The sequence below is a fragment of the Neodiprion lecontei genome, chromosome 1 (genome assembly GCF_021901455.1).
Source record: "Neodiprion lecontei isolate iyNeoLeco1 chromosome 1, iyNeoLeco1.1, whole genome shotgun sequence".
Taxonomy (NCBI): Eukaryota; Metazoa; Arthropoda; class Insecta; order Hymenoptera; family Diprionidae; genus Neodiprion; species Neodiprion lecontei.
In genome coordinates, this window is record NC_060260.1 from 37,448,650 (window position 1) to 37,460,866 (window position 12,217).

General features: G+C 35.5%; 2 protein-coding genes across 3 annotated transcripts; both read right to left on the reverse strand.

Annotated features, from left to right (window-relative positions):
* Positions 1-48: 48 nt before the first annotated feature.
* Positions 49-4,641, reverse strand: LOC107219241 (PMS1 protein homolog 1-like). The gene is made up of 12 exons (XM_015657404.2): positions 4,368-4,641; positions 4,058-4,178; positions 3,806-3,973; positions 3,407-3,681; positions 3,132-3,251; positions 2,747-2,893; positions 2,146-2,627; positions 1,672-2,023; positions 1,413-1,557; positions 970-1,285; positions 622-769; positions 49-538 (listed from the first exon to the last, which is right to left on the reverse strand). Exons 1-12 carry the CDS (start codon positions 4,503-4,505, stop codon positions 431-433), a joined length of 2,520 nt encoding a protein of 839 aa, XP_015512890.2. The 5' UTR covers positions 4,506-4,641; the 3' UTR covers positions 49-430.
* Positions 4,642-7,985: 3,344 nt separating this feature from the next.
* LOC107219234 (CCHC-type zinc finger nucleic acid binding protein) lies at positions 7,986-12,185 on the reverse strand. Of its 2 annotated transcripts, none has more exons than XM_015657390.2 (3): positions 11,988-12,185; positions 9,195-9,454; positions 7,986-8,461 (listed from the first exon to the last, which is right to left on the reverse strand). In XM_015657390.2, the coding sequence occupies exons 2-3, from the start codon at positions 9,444-9,446 to the stop codon at positions 8,240-8,242; spliced, it is 474 nt and encodes a 157-aa protein (XP_015512876.1). In that variant the 5' UTR covers positions 9,447-9,454; positions 11,988-12,185; the 3' UTR covers positions 7,986-8,239. The 2 variants fall into 2 exon arrangements, with proteins under 2 accessions (XP_015512876.1, XP_015512875.1); XM_015657389.2 differs by having other exon boundaries at positions 9,183-9,454; positions 11,988-12,182.
* Positions 12,186-12,217: the final 32 nt, after the last annotated feature.

The window sequence follows — 12,217 nt, forward strand, 5'->3', positions numbered from 1 at the left end:
ACAGTATTATTTCTAAATTAACTAAGTGAATAGATGAACCAGCAAGTCTTCTGTTAAGACGTATGTATATTTTGATTGTGCCGCAGTAATTTTTTCAGTTCGAAAACTATTTTTCATATATAGCACTGGTAATTATGATTCAGTCTATACAGCAATTATCGCACAGTATATGTAACTGGTTGTGTATCGCTTATGATGGTACGGTGGGAGAAGCTTTTCTGCAATTGTTTCATAACTAAGGATAAATAACTTGTGTGACAGAGTGAAATTCAAGAATTCTATTATTGTGTCTGAAATAGTAATTTCACGCGATCAATTCGATTGAATAAAACGCAGGTATACTGAATGCAATAAAAGAAAGTAGAAGATTTTTTCCTTTCTTCGCTAAATAAATAGAATTGTAAGGAAATTAGTGACTTTTTTTCGAAACTCAAACTGTGGATGTTCCGATATTATAGATTGGATGCAAGTTTGGCAAAATAGTTTTCTTTTCTCTCAGCCACGTCTGCAAAGTTGATGCAATTCTTTCAGTATTCATCTGCAAGAAAAGACCGATATTATTTAACCAAAGTTGAAAATTTGCGAGAAGCGTCGAGATTAATTGAAAAATGAATACCCCACCTCTTGTTCTTCGCATTCTTTGGGATCTAAATCTTTCATTATCTCTGCGCTGTTTAAAACGCAAATCTTTGCGCCAGATCTTATAGCCCAAATCTCCTCCGTAATTGGGCCAATAATTGTTATCTGATCCAAGGAATTCGTCGTTGGCCTGGAAAACATTTTCATCACTTCGGTCGACGCACTTTTTATTTTCAGAGAATAAAATTTTATATCACAGTCAAAAATACAGATGAAGCATGAAATTGAATTGGATAAAGGTGAGAGGTGAATCGCTACATGCTGTCCTGAATTACGGACTAAAGGATACCTTCATAATAATGAAATATTGATAATTAACATGATACATACTTGGTGTAGAAACTCCTAGCTATGCTTTGAATACTCATTTCCTGTATAGCAGTGGTTCTTTCGCTCAGCGAGCATTTTTTATTGCTCTTTTTCTTCATCGATTCAAGCATTTGCACAAGTCTTGCTTTATTCTTGTCTGCCTCTTGTTGGGTCAGCTTAATGTTCTTTAATTTTTTCTTCTCTGCCTCCGTATTCTTCTTTTCCTCCAATGCCAAACCTCTGTAATATCCACGTTCCTCGGACGAGAGCTCTTTCCAACGAGTAGCCAAAATCTTTCCAATCATTGGCAACGTCGCACCTGGATTTTCTTCAAGTACTGAAGTAACGGAAACAAAATATAGATGTATTACGTTAAAATTTTGAAGTTTTCTAAAATGATCGTTATATTGTTGATGGGAAATATTTCTTACAAGTGAGGAACTGAAAATAGTTACATTACTCACCTTGAGCTCTAATTTCATAGGAAAACTTGGAAAATCCAATGTGATATATAGTTTGGGAACTCGGTTGCTCTTTACTTTGATTTTCACTACTATTGGACTTGGCAGTGTTTTTTGGAACTTCGTAGACGGAGACATGAGTGGGGCTCTATTGTTAAAACAGAGTCAATTCACTCTTCGAAACAAGTAAATAAATGTAAAGCAAAATAGAATAAATTACATTATGAGGTAAGTGCTGAATGTGGTAAAGAACTAGGCTTACCCTTAGTCCTGGTATTTGTCCCCTACTCCAAAGGTTTAACAAGAAATCGAAATTTCCCGAACTGCTGACGGACTGATTGTTGTCTTTGGAAGATTTTGACGGGCTCGAAACCTTTTCAGACACTGGCAAATGGGTCGGTTTTTCTAGTACTGCAGCAATATCAAAATCCTCACCAAGATCGACAATTGGTAATTGGCTCAATGTTTCGGAGTAGTCGGTATAAGTACTTAATTCAGTATTCTTTTGCATGTTATTACTTTCAACTTCAGGAGCTGTTATAGCATTCGGTTCTGGTTTATTCCCGGGTATTTCCTGGCCAAACTCAGAATTCTGTTTTTCAGTTGCAGTAGGTCTGAAATTTGGATAAATTTAAGAGATTAGCATGTATTCGGTCTGTTTGAAATAGATGCTAATGCAAATTATTCCTTCAATCTTAAAACCTAAAGGCTTATACCAAGTATTGAAAAATATTACCTTACAGCATGGCCAGTTTTGAATATACTCGGTTCTTTATGCCTATGGAAATCCTTCTCTATATTTGATTCATCGTCAGAATCGCTCAGAATAGGAGCAGGGAAAGTTTTCAATAATATACTAATGCTATCTCTATCCGCAGGCGCGGTTTTCTGACCTTGAATATCATCAATGATAACACTGGAATTCACATCGGATGTCAGACCATCGTTTGAGAATAGTTTATCAGATCCTTTCCTCTTCACATCAGAGTCGGTATTTAGATCGACAATAAATTCGCGAGGTTTTTCTTTATTATTGTTCAACTTGGATTTCTTGCATACAGGTACTTCCATCTCTCTAATAACATTTGGCGTAATATCGTGATACTCTGGGGTTCCACACATCGATGTATTCATCTTGGATATCTCAGGTCTAGTATTTTCATCACGTAGATTATAAAAATTTGCTAAAACCGTGTCAAGCCTCTCAGATATAATATCCTAAATGAAAAAAATTTGATGAGTATGAAGAATTGTTCTGACTAACCTCAAGTTTATAGTTAGTTACAACTTTGCATAACATATGAATAAGGTTACATTACAAGCGAACAATATATCACCTGGTTTTTAAGAAATACAGATGTTTTATTGGGCTCTAAATTAACGTCCACTTCGTTGGGTGCAATTGTGATACTCATGAGAAATATTGGCCGCTTTTTTGCTGGAGCTTTGTCACCAAAATGATCTGCTACACTCTCACTGATAATCTGTATGAAAAAAGTTAGTAAACATGTGGAATACAGTAATAAGAATATTCAAAAACCTTGCATATTATCTCGAAACTCATGACTAATTATTTTAGTGAACCATAAAAATATTGCGTCGAGTAAAGGAGGAAGCAGTCTAGAAAGTTATTTCCAAAGTCTTAAACTACTTTGAGAATGGAACTGTGAAACAATCAGTATTCAAATTTGGACGAAAAGTTGGAATGTAAAAATTATTTACCTTTTCAAATTGCTTGTATTTAACAGGACGATCGTTTATTATCACATATTGCTGGTTAGGCTCATAGACAAGTTGCAAGTCTGTTACCTTTTTTTTGGGTATCATTAACTGTAATTTTACCTAAAATGTTAATATGTTGTTTTAAAATTACTTTTCTTTTTAGAGTGAGTATTTTGAAATGTTCGTTGTACGAACTGGACAATAATAGAATGCAGGACTACTACAAATTGTTTCAGTTTTTACAGATAAGAACTTATTAGCTAGTTTTAACAAACCTCAGAGTCCTCGTGAGTAATCCATTCCAAATTGGCGACCACTTTACCTCCGAGAAAATGTCCAAGTGCCTCTTTTATATTATCACATGACGGTTTTAAGAATACCAAGTGATTATTTACTCTGTAAGTCATCCTGACGATTGGTTTAGCCAAGCTGAGGCCTTTGAGAATATTTTCAATGTGTTTTACATCTTGCTTTGATTTCTTCACATTTGAAATTATTTGCCTCCTCACCGGAATACGGTCAAACAATTTTTTAACTCGTATTGTAGTGCCTGAAAAAAAATTAGTTATTGGATCCAAGAGCAGTGGCACAAACATCTTGGATGCAGATACTAACAGTTGCATTGTGTAACATTCTTTTCAATCTATAAATGAAAGTCAAAATTTGGTTCTTACCGACAAAGGGAGGAGATAACTCCCTGCTAATAATACTTCCATTGTTGTCCAAAACATAAGACCTTGCAGTTTCATCTTGGATCGTTTTTGTTGTCACCTTTACTTCGGCTGCAACCCTGCATATTGCATTGAGAGCTTCGCCGCGGAACCCATACGTTGTCAACGATTCTGATGAAAGGAGTAAATGAGTTTCCATTAATCTGGACTATTGGTGTATAATTTCATGGTATTCATATTTTATAATATGCTCACCTAAATCCGCAAAATCGAATATCTTTGACGTGCAGTGAGGCAGTGCCATGTTCAGCACATCGGTGACAGAAATTCCACAACCGTCATCTCGAATTTCAATTAATGACAAACCATCGTCAGTCTACAATATCAATATGAAAAAGTAAATAAAATTAGTCGAAATCATCGACCAATGAATGGAGATAACGACATCTTTTGAATCTTGTATAAATTTTACGAATACAATTATACACATACACGTGTATTTTATACAATAAAATTTATAACCATTCACAGTAGTATTGAGATAAATAATTTCTGACAGTCTCACCAGATTAATTTCGATATTCTTAGCACCGGCATCCAATGAATTTTCGACGAGTTCTTTGACGACGCTCGATACGGAGGTTATAATCTGCGTGCTTGTCACTAACTTCACTGTCGTACAATTCAAAGCTCGAATAGACATATTAGTTAATAAATATATAATTCTAAAATCAACCCTACAATCTACAATGACTGACAATACCAAATTGTATTCTCCAAGAGTTCCCGCACAAACCCATGTAAGAAAATTTAAAATGAAAATTCGAACGTCGTACTCAGGCGACATCTATCTCTATGTATACATGCATGTGTGACACTTATATAACGTGACTTGATCTGAAAAGAAAATGGAATCCGAGATGGCATCCATTCTGTTGAGAAACGATTTTTCGCTGTGGTTTGCAGCACCATGTAAGAATAATGACTCTTACCTCGCGGTTTCGATCAATGCTACGATTTTAACCCTTGGAATTGTCACTCGATTTTCAATTTCGTTGACAAGCCTACTTGAGTAATACACAGTCGCTAAACATATGTCAACGAAAATCTGAAAATCTCGAGGAAAATCTGTTTTCATAATTTCTTCACTGGCGGCGAAGTTACGTTTCAGACATATTTTTCTGTACATCTGTTAAATATTTTTTGTAGAAATTAATCGTGTTGAACAATAAAGATTAAATTAACAAATAGTAACAGAGGACGATGAACATAAAATCAGATGGACATTTATATTTTATTAGTAAATAATTTTTTTTCCCTTCCACGCAACATAACATAATTACAGAAAATACGTTCTTTTCTACAGTAATTCATTGCCATAAACCTGTTATAGGTAGTTATGTATAAATCGGACGTCCGTTTGGGATGTAGGCAGTCGGGAAGATGATGGAAAAAAAAATCCAATCAAATGTGCCTCTCCATACGCATTCTATTTCAAAAATTCTGTTTAAAAACACAACTTCAAATACTCATTATCCTTATTATTTTGTAGTTTTTTTTTTATTCTTCTCGTTTTCTTCTTCTTCATTTTATTTATTTATTTTTGTTTCCTCTTCCTTCCTTCAAGTATTATTATAATATTAGTTTATAAGTCGAGCTTGACCGGAGACGCCGGTCGAATTAGTTATATACTGTAACATTCATATTTTTTACATTATTCATACGTAAGTCTTGTAGCAGAGAATCGTAGCCCAGGTACCCCCACTGATTACACAAATTCTTATTTTTGCCCCTTTCTCTCTCTCTCTCTCTCTCTCTCTTTCTCTTTTCCTTTCTTTTTAATTATCATATACGATGCAATACGTCAACAATAAGGTTACCGTCTTCTGGTATCTGTTTGGACCGACTCTCTAGAATTTAGCAAATTTACACAAACAGCCAATAAAGCATTTCGATTGTGGTCTCTTGAAGAGTGTCGCGAAATGATAGTTGGACACAATTTTCACAGGTCGTAATACACGGTCGTAAATGCCTTTCAAATGCTCTCTGTATTTCGTGTAGAAGAAAATATTATATCTCAAAGAACAAAGATGTAAAAACATGGTGAATTACTACTAAATGCGGCATATACAAGTTGCCCAGGATACCTTTACTATATATATATATATATATATATATATATATATATATATATATATATATATATATATATAGGTACATGTTTCACCAGACATTGCACTTTGCTTTTGAACACTAGTACATTGTCGTCGCTGCTGGTTAACTAACATAAACTCATTCTATTTCGCCCGTAAATTGTCGAGAACTTCTAATCATAAATTCTCCATAGTTATGTGTTAATTTAAATTGTATAAAACAAATTGCAGAGAAAAAAACAAAAAGTAACGAAGATGTAAGGAAAAAAAAAAAAAAATCATATCCGTAAATAAATAAAAGGGTTTTAATCAAATTCGTCGCTAGGTTCCTCTTTAAAAGAATAAAGAGTCCATCATCAGTTCATATTATAAGGCAATTGTAGATCTATTGAGTAACAGTTCATTTTTGAAGAACGTAGAACACTTTTAACTAGCACAGTCTTCTGTAAATGTTGACCATTCAAATACAAACCCCTGTACAATTTGATAATAATTTTCCCCTTATTTTCAGAACTGCACACTTTTAACTAATGAATTGGGAAATAAAATATTCCTAATTGATAGTATAAGAGGTGTGTAATTGCAGTACAACTCCAATCAAATTCACCTGTATTTTTCACTATTGTACAGCTATATTCAATAAGCACACCCGTTATATTGTGCAAGTCAGTCATTAAATGTCTTTAAAAAAAAAAAAAAAAAAAACTATCAACGCAGAAACCGAATTAAACCTGGTTATAACAATGTCAGCGTACATAAAATAAGGTCGATCAATTGAACGTTCGAGCTATAGACGCCGCATACTGAAATTTTGCTCATCATCATCATCATCACCATCATCACCATCATCATCGTCCCTGTCGTCATCATCGAAGTATCTTGGATAAAACTAGACATCAACTGACGGAAATATTATTCATTTCTGTACTATTGAAAATAGTAAAGGATCTACATTTTAATAAGTTTGGAAGAGATGAACCAATTTAAGGAGGAAATAGTCTGGAAACTAGATTGATCATAAATAAGAAAACATTTTTTACCACTCAGAAATAAAATGTTTAATCCCGTCATGTGATGTTTTGTATAAATCGGAGACATATCTAATAAAATAACACAACCTCGATTTGAACCCATTTATGGAAACGAAAAAATGATAAGACTAAGGTCACCAGCAGCGACTATAGTATACCTAGTTTTATAGTACAAAACAACTCCAGCTTTTTGCGTACTACTACATCATCAATTGTCATTTGCGGAGCAAATCTAGGCTAGCGCAAAAAGTGCTTACTCTTATACATCCTTAAATATTAGGTAATATTATCATTACTAAACCTTACAATATTCAGGGTCGGTCTCTCGAACATGTTTTTATTATTTTACCATTTCTTTTATTTTCATTTTCATTTTTCTTCCTCATTTCGAGTCAATTGAATGTAGAGAATCGATGAGAGGATACGGGACACAATACAAGATGTACAGATCAATTCAGAAAGGATTCGATAGCGCGATTTCGAATATTCGACAACTTGTGTGAAAATTCGTGCTTATATAACATTATGGACAATTCCCTTTTACGAGAACATTAAGCACTTTTCAATCTTTTTTTCTTTGCAAGTTCGACCAAAGCCGTACAATGATATATAGTTTCAACTTGAATAGAATATAAATGGCGATGATTATATTTTTGTCAAATGTAGTTCGGATTAAACATCCGAAACACAACGTACAGTAATAGAATGATGAAGCACTGGGATACATAAGTGTTTCATAGTCGACCAACCTGAGTAAACTTAGTAAATTGTTAAAGATGAAAAATTTTCGGAATAACAGATCAATTGGTACGTGTGTATAGTAAGTGAAACAACGCGGACGATGAAAAATCCAAATAGTTCATACACGCGATTGTGATGACATTGAAATTTCTTGCAATGTCTCGGGAAAAAGATTATTTGGATAAAACTATACATCTTGCACCGTTAAATTATGTGGACATAAGATATTGAAAGGGAAGGATGGCGTCTACGCGATGATTCATTCGTATTATCTCCAGTATATTGTTATAGTTTACAGTGGTGGCATTAACAGCGATAAAAACTTAAAGATTTTAAGAAACCCTTGCGAAGAAACAACGGTGGGCGGAGGGGAGGGCAGGGGGAGTTTTTTGAATGATCTTGGTACGATACTTGGAGCGATTAAAACGCTACTCTAATTACTATCCCCAACGATCAATCAATCAATCAATCAGTAATAAATGTGTATTGTTTTGTGAGGTTTCGGTTGTTTCCTACTTCCTATCATCCTGGTCGCATTCACGGCTTATATGGCCCGTCTTGCCGCATACGTAACAAGTTTTACCACCAGATTCCTGGCAGTTTCGAGCGATGTGGCCCGTCTTGTTGCAATTGTAACAGCTCTGTCCAGAGAATCGGCCAGAGTCGTTACCCTCAGGGCAGCTACGAGCAATGTGCCCAGTCTTGTTACAGTTGTAACAGCTCAATTCAGGAACCTGTCAACATATAGTTAATTTCTAAGACACGACTTCCCTTGTAATCAACCATTGTTCACTAAAATTATTCATCGATTCATCTCAAATCAAAGGAAGGGTTGAGTCAAACTTCTTCAATACTCTTATTTCTTTAAAACTAAATCTTTTGCTAAAAAATTATTGCAGAAAGCATCAAATTGTAGCTCAAAATAATGAACATCTGCATGAGTCATAGGTGCAAGTAATAAGCTAAAAGTATTTCTACGTATTGAAAATGAAGTTGGAAGTAACTGTTATTCATGTCTTTAAATGTATTCTCTCATTGTTTTTAAATTTGTATAACTTATAACAGTTTACAAGGGTAAAACAACTTTGCAGTCAAACATGTTGTTTTTTGTGTACCTGCTGAGTCAATAAAGGACTAATAAAAACGTCCGCTTGTAAGTATGATCCAGTGGTACGTGAACAGGTGTAAGAAAACAACGGAAAAGTACAGTACGTAAAAAAAAAAAAAAAAAAATTAAAATTGAGGGAAATGAGACAAATGAAAATTTAATTTGCAGAAATAATTGATATCAACTAGTATATAATTGAACTGTATCGAGAATAAATCAACGATAAAAAGTTTGAGTTCTTTTAATTGATGTTTATCGAGGTGCAATTCAGATTTCCACACATTCATTGATTTATTAACTTACAACTTATGGTTTAAATAAAAATTCTGATGAAAATTGGTCCTCACGTTTGATCCTACCTGCTGGCAGTCCTTCGCGATATGCCCAACTCCGTTACAACGGTAGCACAGGTCTTGATCTTCCTTACAATCACGTGCAAAGTGACCATATCGGTTACACTTAAAGCACTTCTCACCACGATTCCGTCCACCAAAACCACCGTCACGGTCACGGTCACGATCTCCTCGGCCGCCGCCTCCGGCACCGCCTTGCGGACATTCTCGTGCGAAATGGCCCATCCGGTTACACTTGTAGCACACGCTTGAACTCATCTTGTAGTCTGCGCCAGAAGAAAGATGTGATTTATTTATTTTTCTTTACATTTTAGCAGCGTGGAGAGTCAATAACTGAAAATATGTTTATAATTTGAGAAAAACAAAAAGGACCTTGCACACATGTCGAGGCAAGTACAATGCCACTTGAACTCGCAAATGATTGTGAGAAATACATATCGCTAACTGTGAGCACTTTAGTTCCATGATTTGTAAAATGGATACCCCAAATTTCTCATTACTTTCTGCTTTCAGTGTTCAGGGTGCAGCAGGAACTCGAAAAGCGTACAAAGCGTGCAAATTAGGTGAATTCTCATTGCATTGTAACCATATGTGATGAAAAGGGGTTGGAGTAAAAAGTGTACTGCACTAATTTTTTTTTTTTTAAAACAAAAAATCGGTCGTCGATCTAGTGTTGATTTCTATAAGAAATTTAAGATGTTTGAAATTCTTGCGATGAAAATTGTTAACAAAGGAATTGACAAAAAGCTGCAGAGGGGGAGCCGTGCCAAAAAATAACGAAAAGAGAAAGCAGGTGAAACTCTTGCAGAGTTTGCATCATGGTGGTACGAAAATAGAAAGGTATGCCTTGATCTTAAAGCAGCAGCAAAACTTGGATACTTCAGAGTAATGGCAACACGTAAAGAATCCATTACCTACATCAACCTCACGCTTTGTCACTGAATATATCTGATATAGTCAGTTCCTGACAAAAGAGATTGGCAATATTCATTTACGTTTCTTTTTTATTTTTTATTTTGATTTTTTACTATCATGGATAACGGACATGGGCATAAATGTGTATGGGTTTGCATGCAAAGTAGCTGGATTCAGATAAAGGCTGCAGAGGCAGATACACGATTCTTTGTGTATTGATGCAGAAAATGCACTGTCATATCGGTACTTGTTGTCGCAGAAAAAAATCTTATATGCCATTATAATTACAGCAAATTTATTAATGAGATAAATCCTGGCGACTGTGTTAAAAAAAAATTGTTCGATTCAGCAAGAGTCAGACAAATGTACTATAAATGTAAAATCGCACGAGGCTTTTGAAAACTGAATAATTTTGTGAAGATAATAATTGGGTATAGATTTTTTTTCCCCACTTTTGGTAATATTTACGAAGCTTTGAATAAATTGACACGGATGATTTTCTATAGATTCAAAAAAACTTAACCACTAACGAATCATATAAAAATAATAATAGAAAAAAAATAGAAAAACTGCTACTAGTCACCGCTTCGACATTATCTTGGTACTTTTGAGGTTTCTCTGACTCATACGTCTCTTTCATCATGTATGTACAGACCCTTAGATTAATTCTGATACACTCAAGGCCACCGTTGGCATTCATTTCGTATGTTAAACAAACACTAGCAGACTACTTCAGTGGCCTTGAATGTGTGAGAATTAAACTACGATTTCACACATAAATCAATCAGGTAAGTTTTTAATTTTTTTTTTTTTTTTTATCAAATTGGAGTAGCTTGGACTAGGAAAAATATCTTACAAATATTCCCCACAGTTATTCGATCGTGTGAAAAATTGCGAAAACTGGAATAATCGGCTGAATGATGTACGAAAAAATGACTAATAATGCTGATAATAACAATATCAACCACCAAAGTGGCGAGAGAATATGATACAACGGATTTTGAAACGACCGGTAGACGTTCGCCTGTTTGCAAATTTGATGAAATTCTCTTTTTTCCAGTTAGGTGAGACAAAAAACTTGCGGCAAAAAGAATCTGGCAGGATCGGGCGAAATGGGTTCAATGGCTATATGTCCGAGTAAATAGCCGCGATGGCGGGGCAAGAGGATGGGAGGAGGGGGAGGAGGGTACGTGTGGGAATAAAATAGACGTAAAAGTTGTTGAAAGCAAGGGAAAAGGAAAGAAAAAAGTATTGAAGGATAAGAAGCCGACGCGCAGTAAAAAGAGAGACAATACGACGCTAATAAGAGAAAAAAAATTGATTCGGATAAGAGGTCGCATCGGTTAGCAATTTCCATGCGGGGAGTGAGAGTACAACAATACGACGATTAAATTTTTTGGAGCGTCCTGTAGAGATGCACGATTAAAGGGTTCGCAAGGAGGGGACGGATTAGATTTTTCAGCCAAGATGACGATTGGTAACGAAATAATGATGATTGGGGGAAAAAATTGATGAACGGTTGAAGCCGGATGCGCCGAAACGGTGATTTTCTCGATAATTAAACGTATTCGGACAACGTGGCTTTCCCCTCCTTTTCGTTCAAGAACATGTACGCCACAGCCGACAACGCGAAGATGGCACCCTACAATGACGCCGTAATCCTTGTTTCAGGCGAAAAAGAGATTTCGAGTGAATTAAAAGACGGAATGAACCTGCTTTGGGACGGGGCCAATGCGGCGGGACGATTGTTCGATCGGTAAATGGATAATGTTCGTTAATACTTGGGTAAAAAGTGATAGAAGTTGAGCAGACCACGTGCAGAGACAGTATGCCGCGGGCGTAAAACTATCGAGCATTGATTTTTACTATAATATTAATATTTACCTTTTAAATGAGTGTCGTTTCTCGATCTCTGAATCTTATGGACAGCTCGGCAACTGGCTTTGCACAACCAACTCGCGCAAAACCTCGTTTTTTAAGAAAAATCTCGAGCTGATGCTACACGGACGGCTACGACGACCATTAACTACAGGAGCGAAGACCCGCCAATCGGTGAACCGCTGCCCGCCAAACTTGCGTTGCAACAATGAACACCTCCGGTTTCTACAATACCT

Bases quoted from the DNA above. Each gene is read 5' to 3' on its own strand.
- LOC107219241 (XM_015657404.2), bottom strand. From the start codon at position 4,505: ATGTCTATTCGAGCTTTGAATTGTACGACAGTGAAGTTAGTGACAAGC. The intron at 2,628-2,746 runs GTGATATATTGT...TTTTTCATTTAG, and splicing joins CTGTATTTCTTAAAAACCAG to GATATTATATCTGAGAGGCT. The intron at 1,286-1,412 runs GTGAGTAATGTA...CCGTTACTTCAG, and splicing joins CTATGAAATTAGAGCTCAAG to TACTTGAAGAAAATCCAGGT.
- LOC107219234 (XM_015657389.2), bottom strand. From the start codon at position 9,446: ATGAGTTCAAGCGTGTGCTACAAGTGTAACCGGATGGGCCATTTCGCA. The intron at 8,462-9,182 runs GTGAGGACCAAT...ATATGTTGACAG, and splicing joins GCCAGCAGGTAGGATCAAAC to GTTCCTGAATTGAGCTGTTA.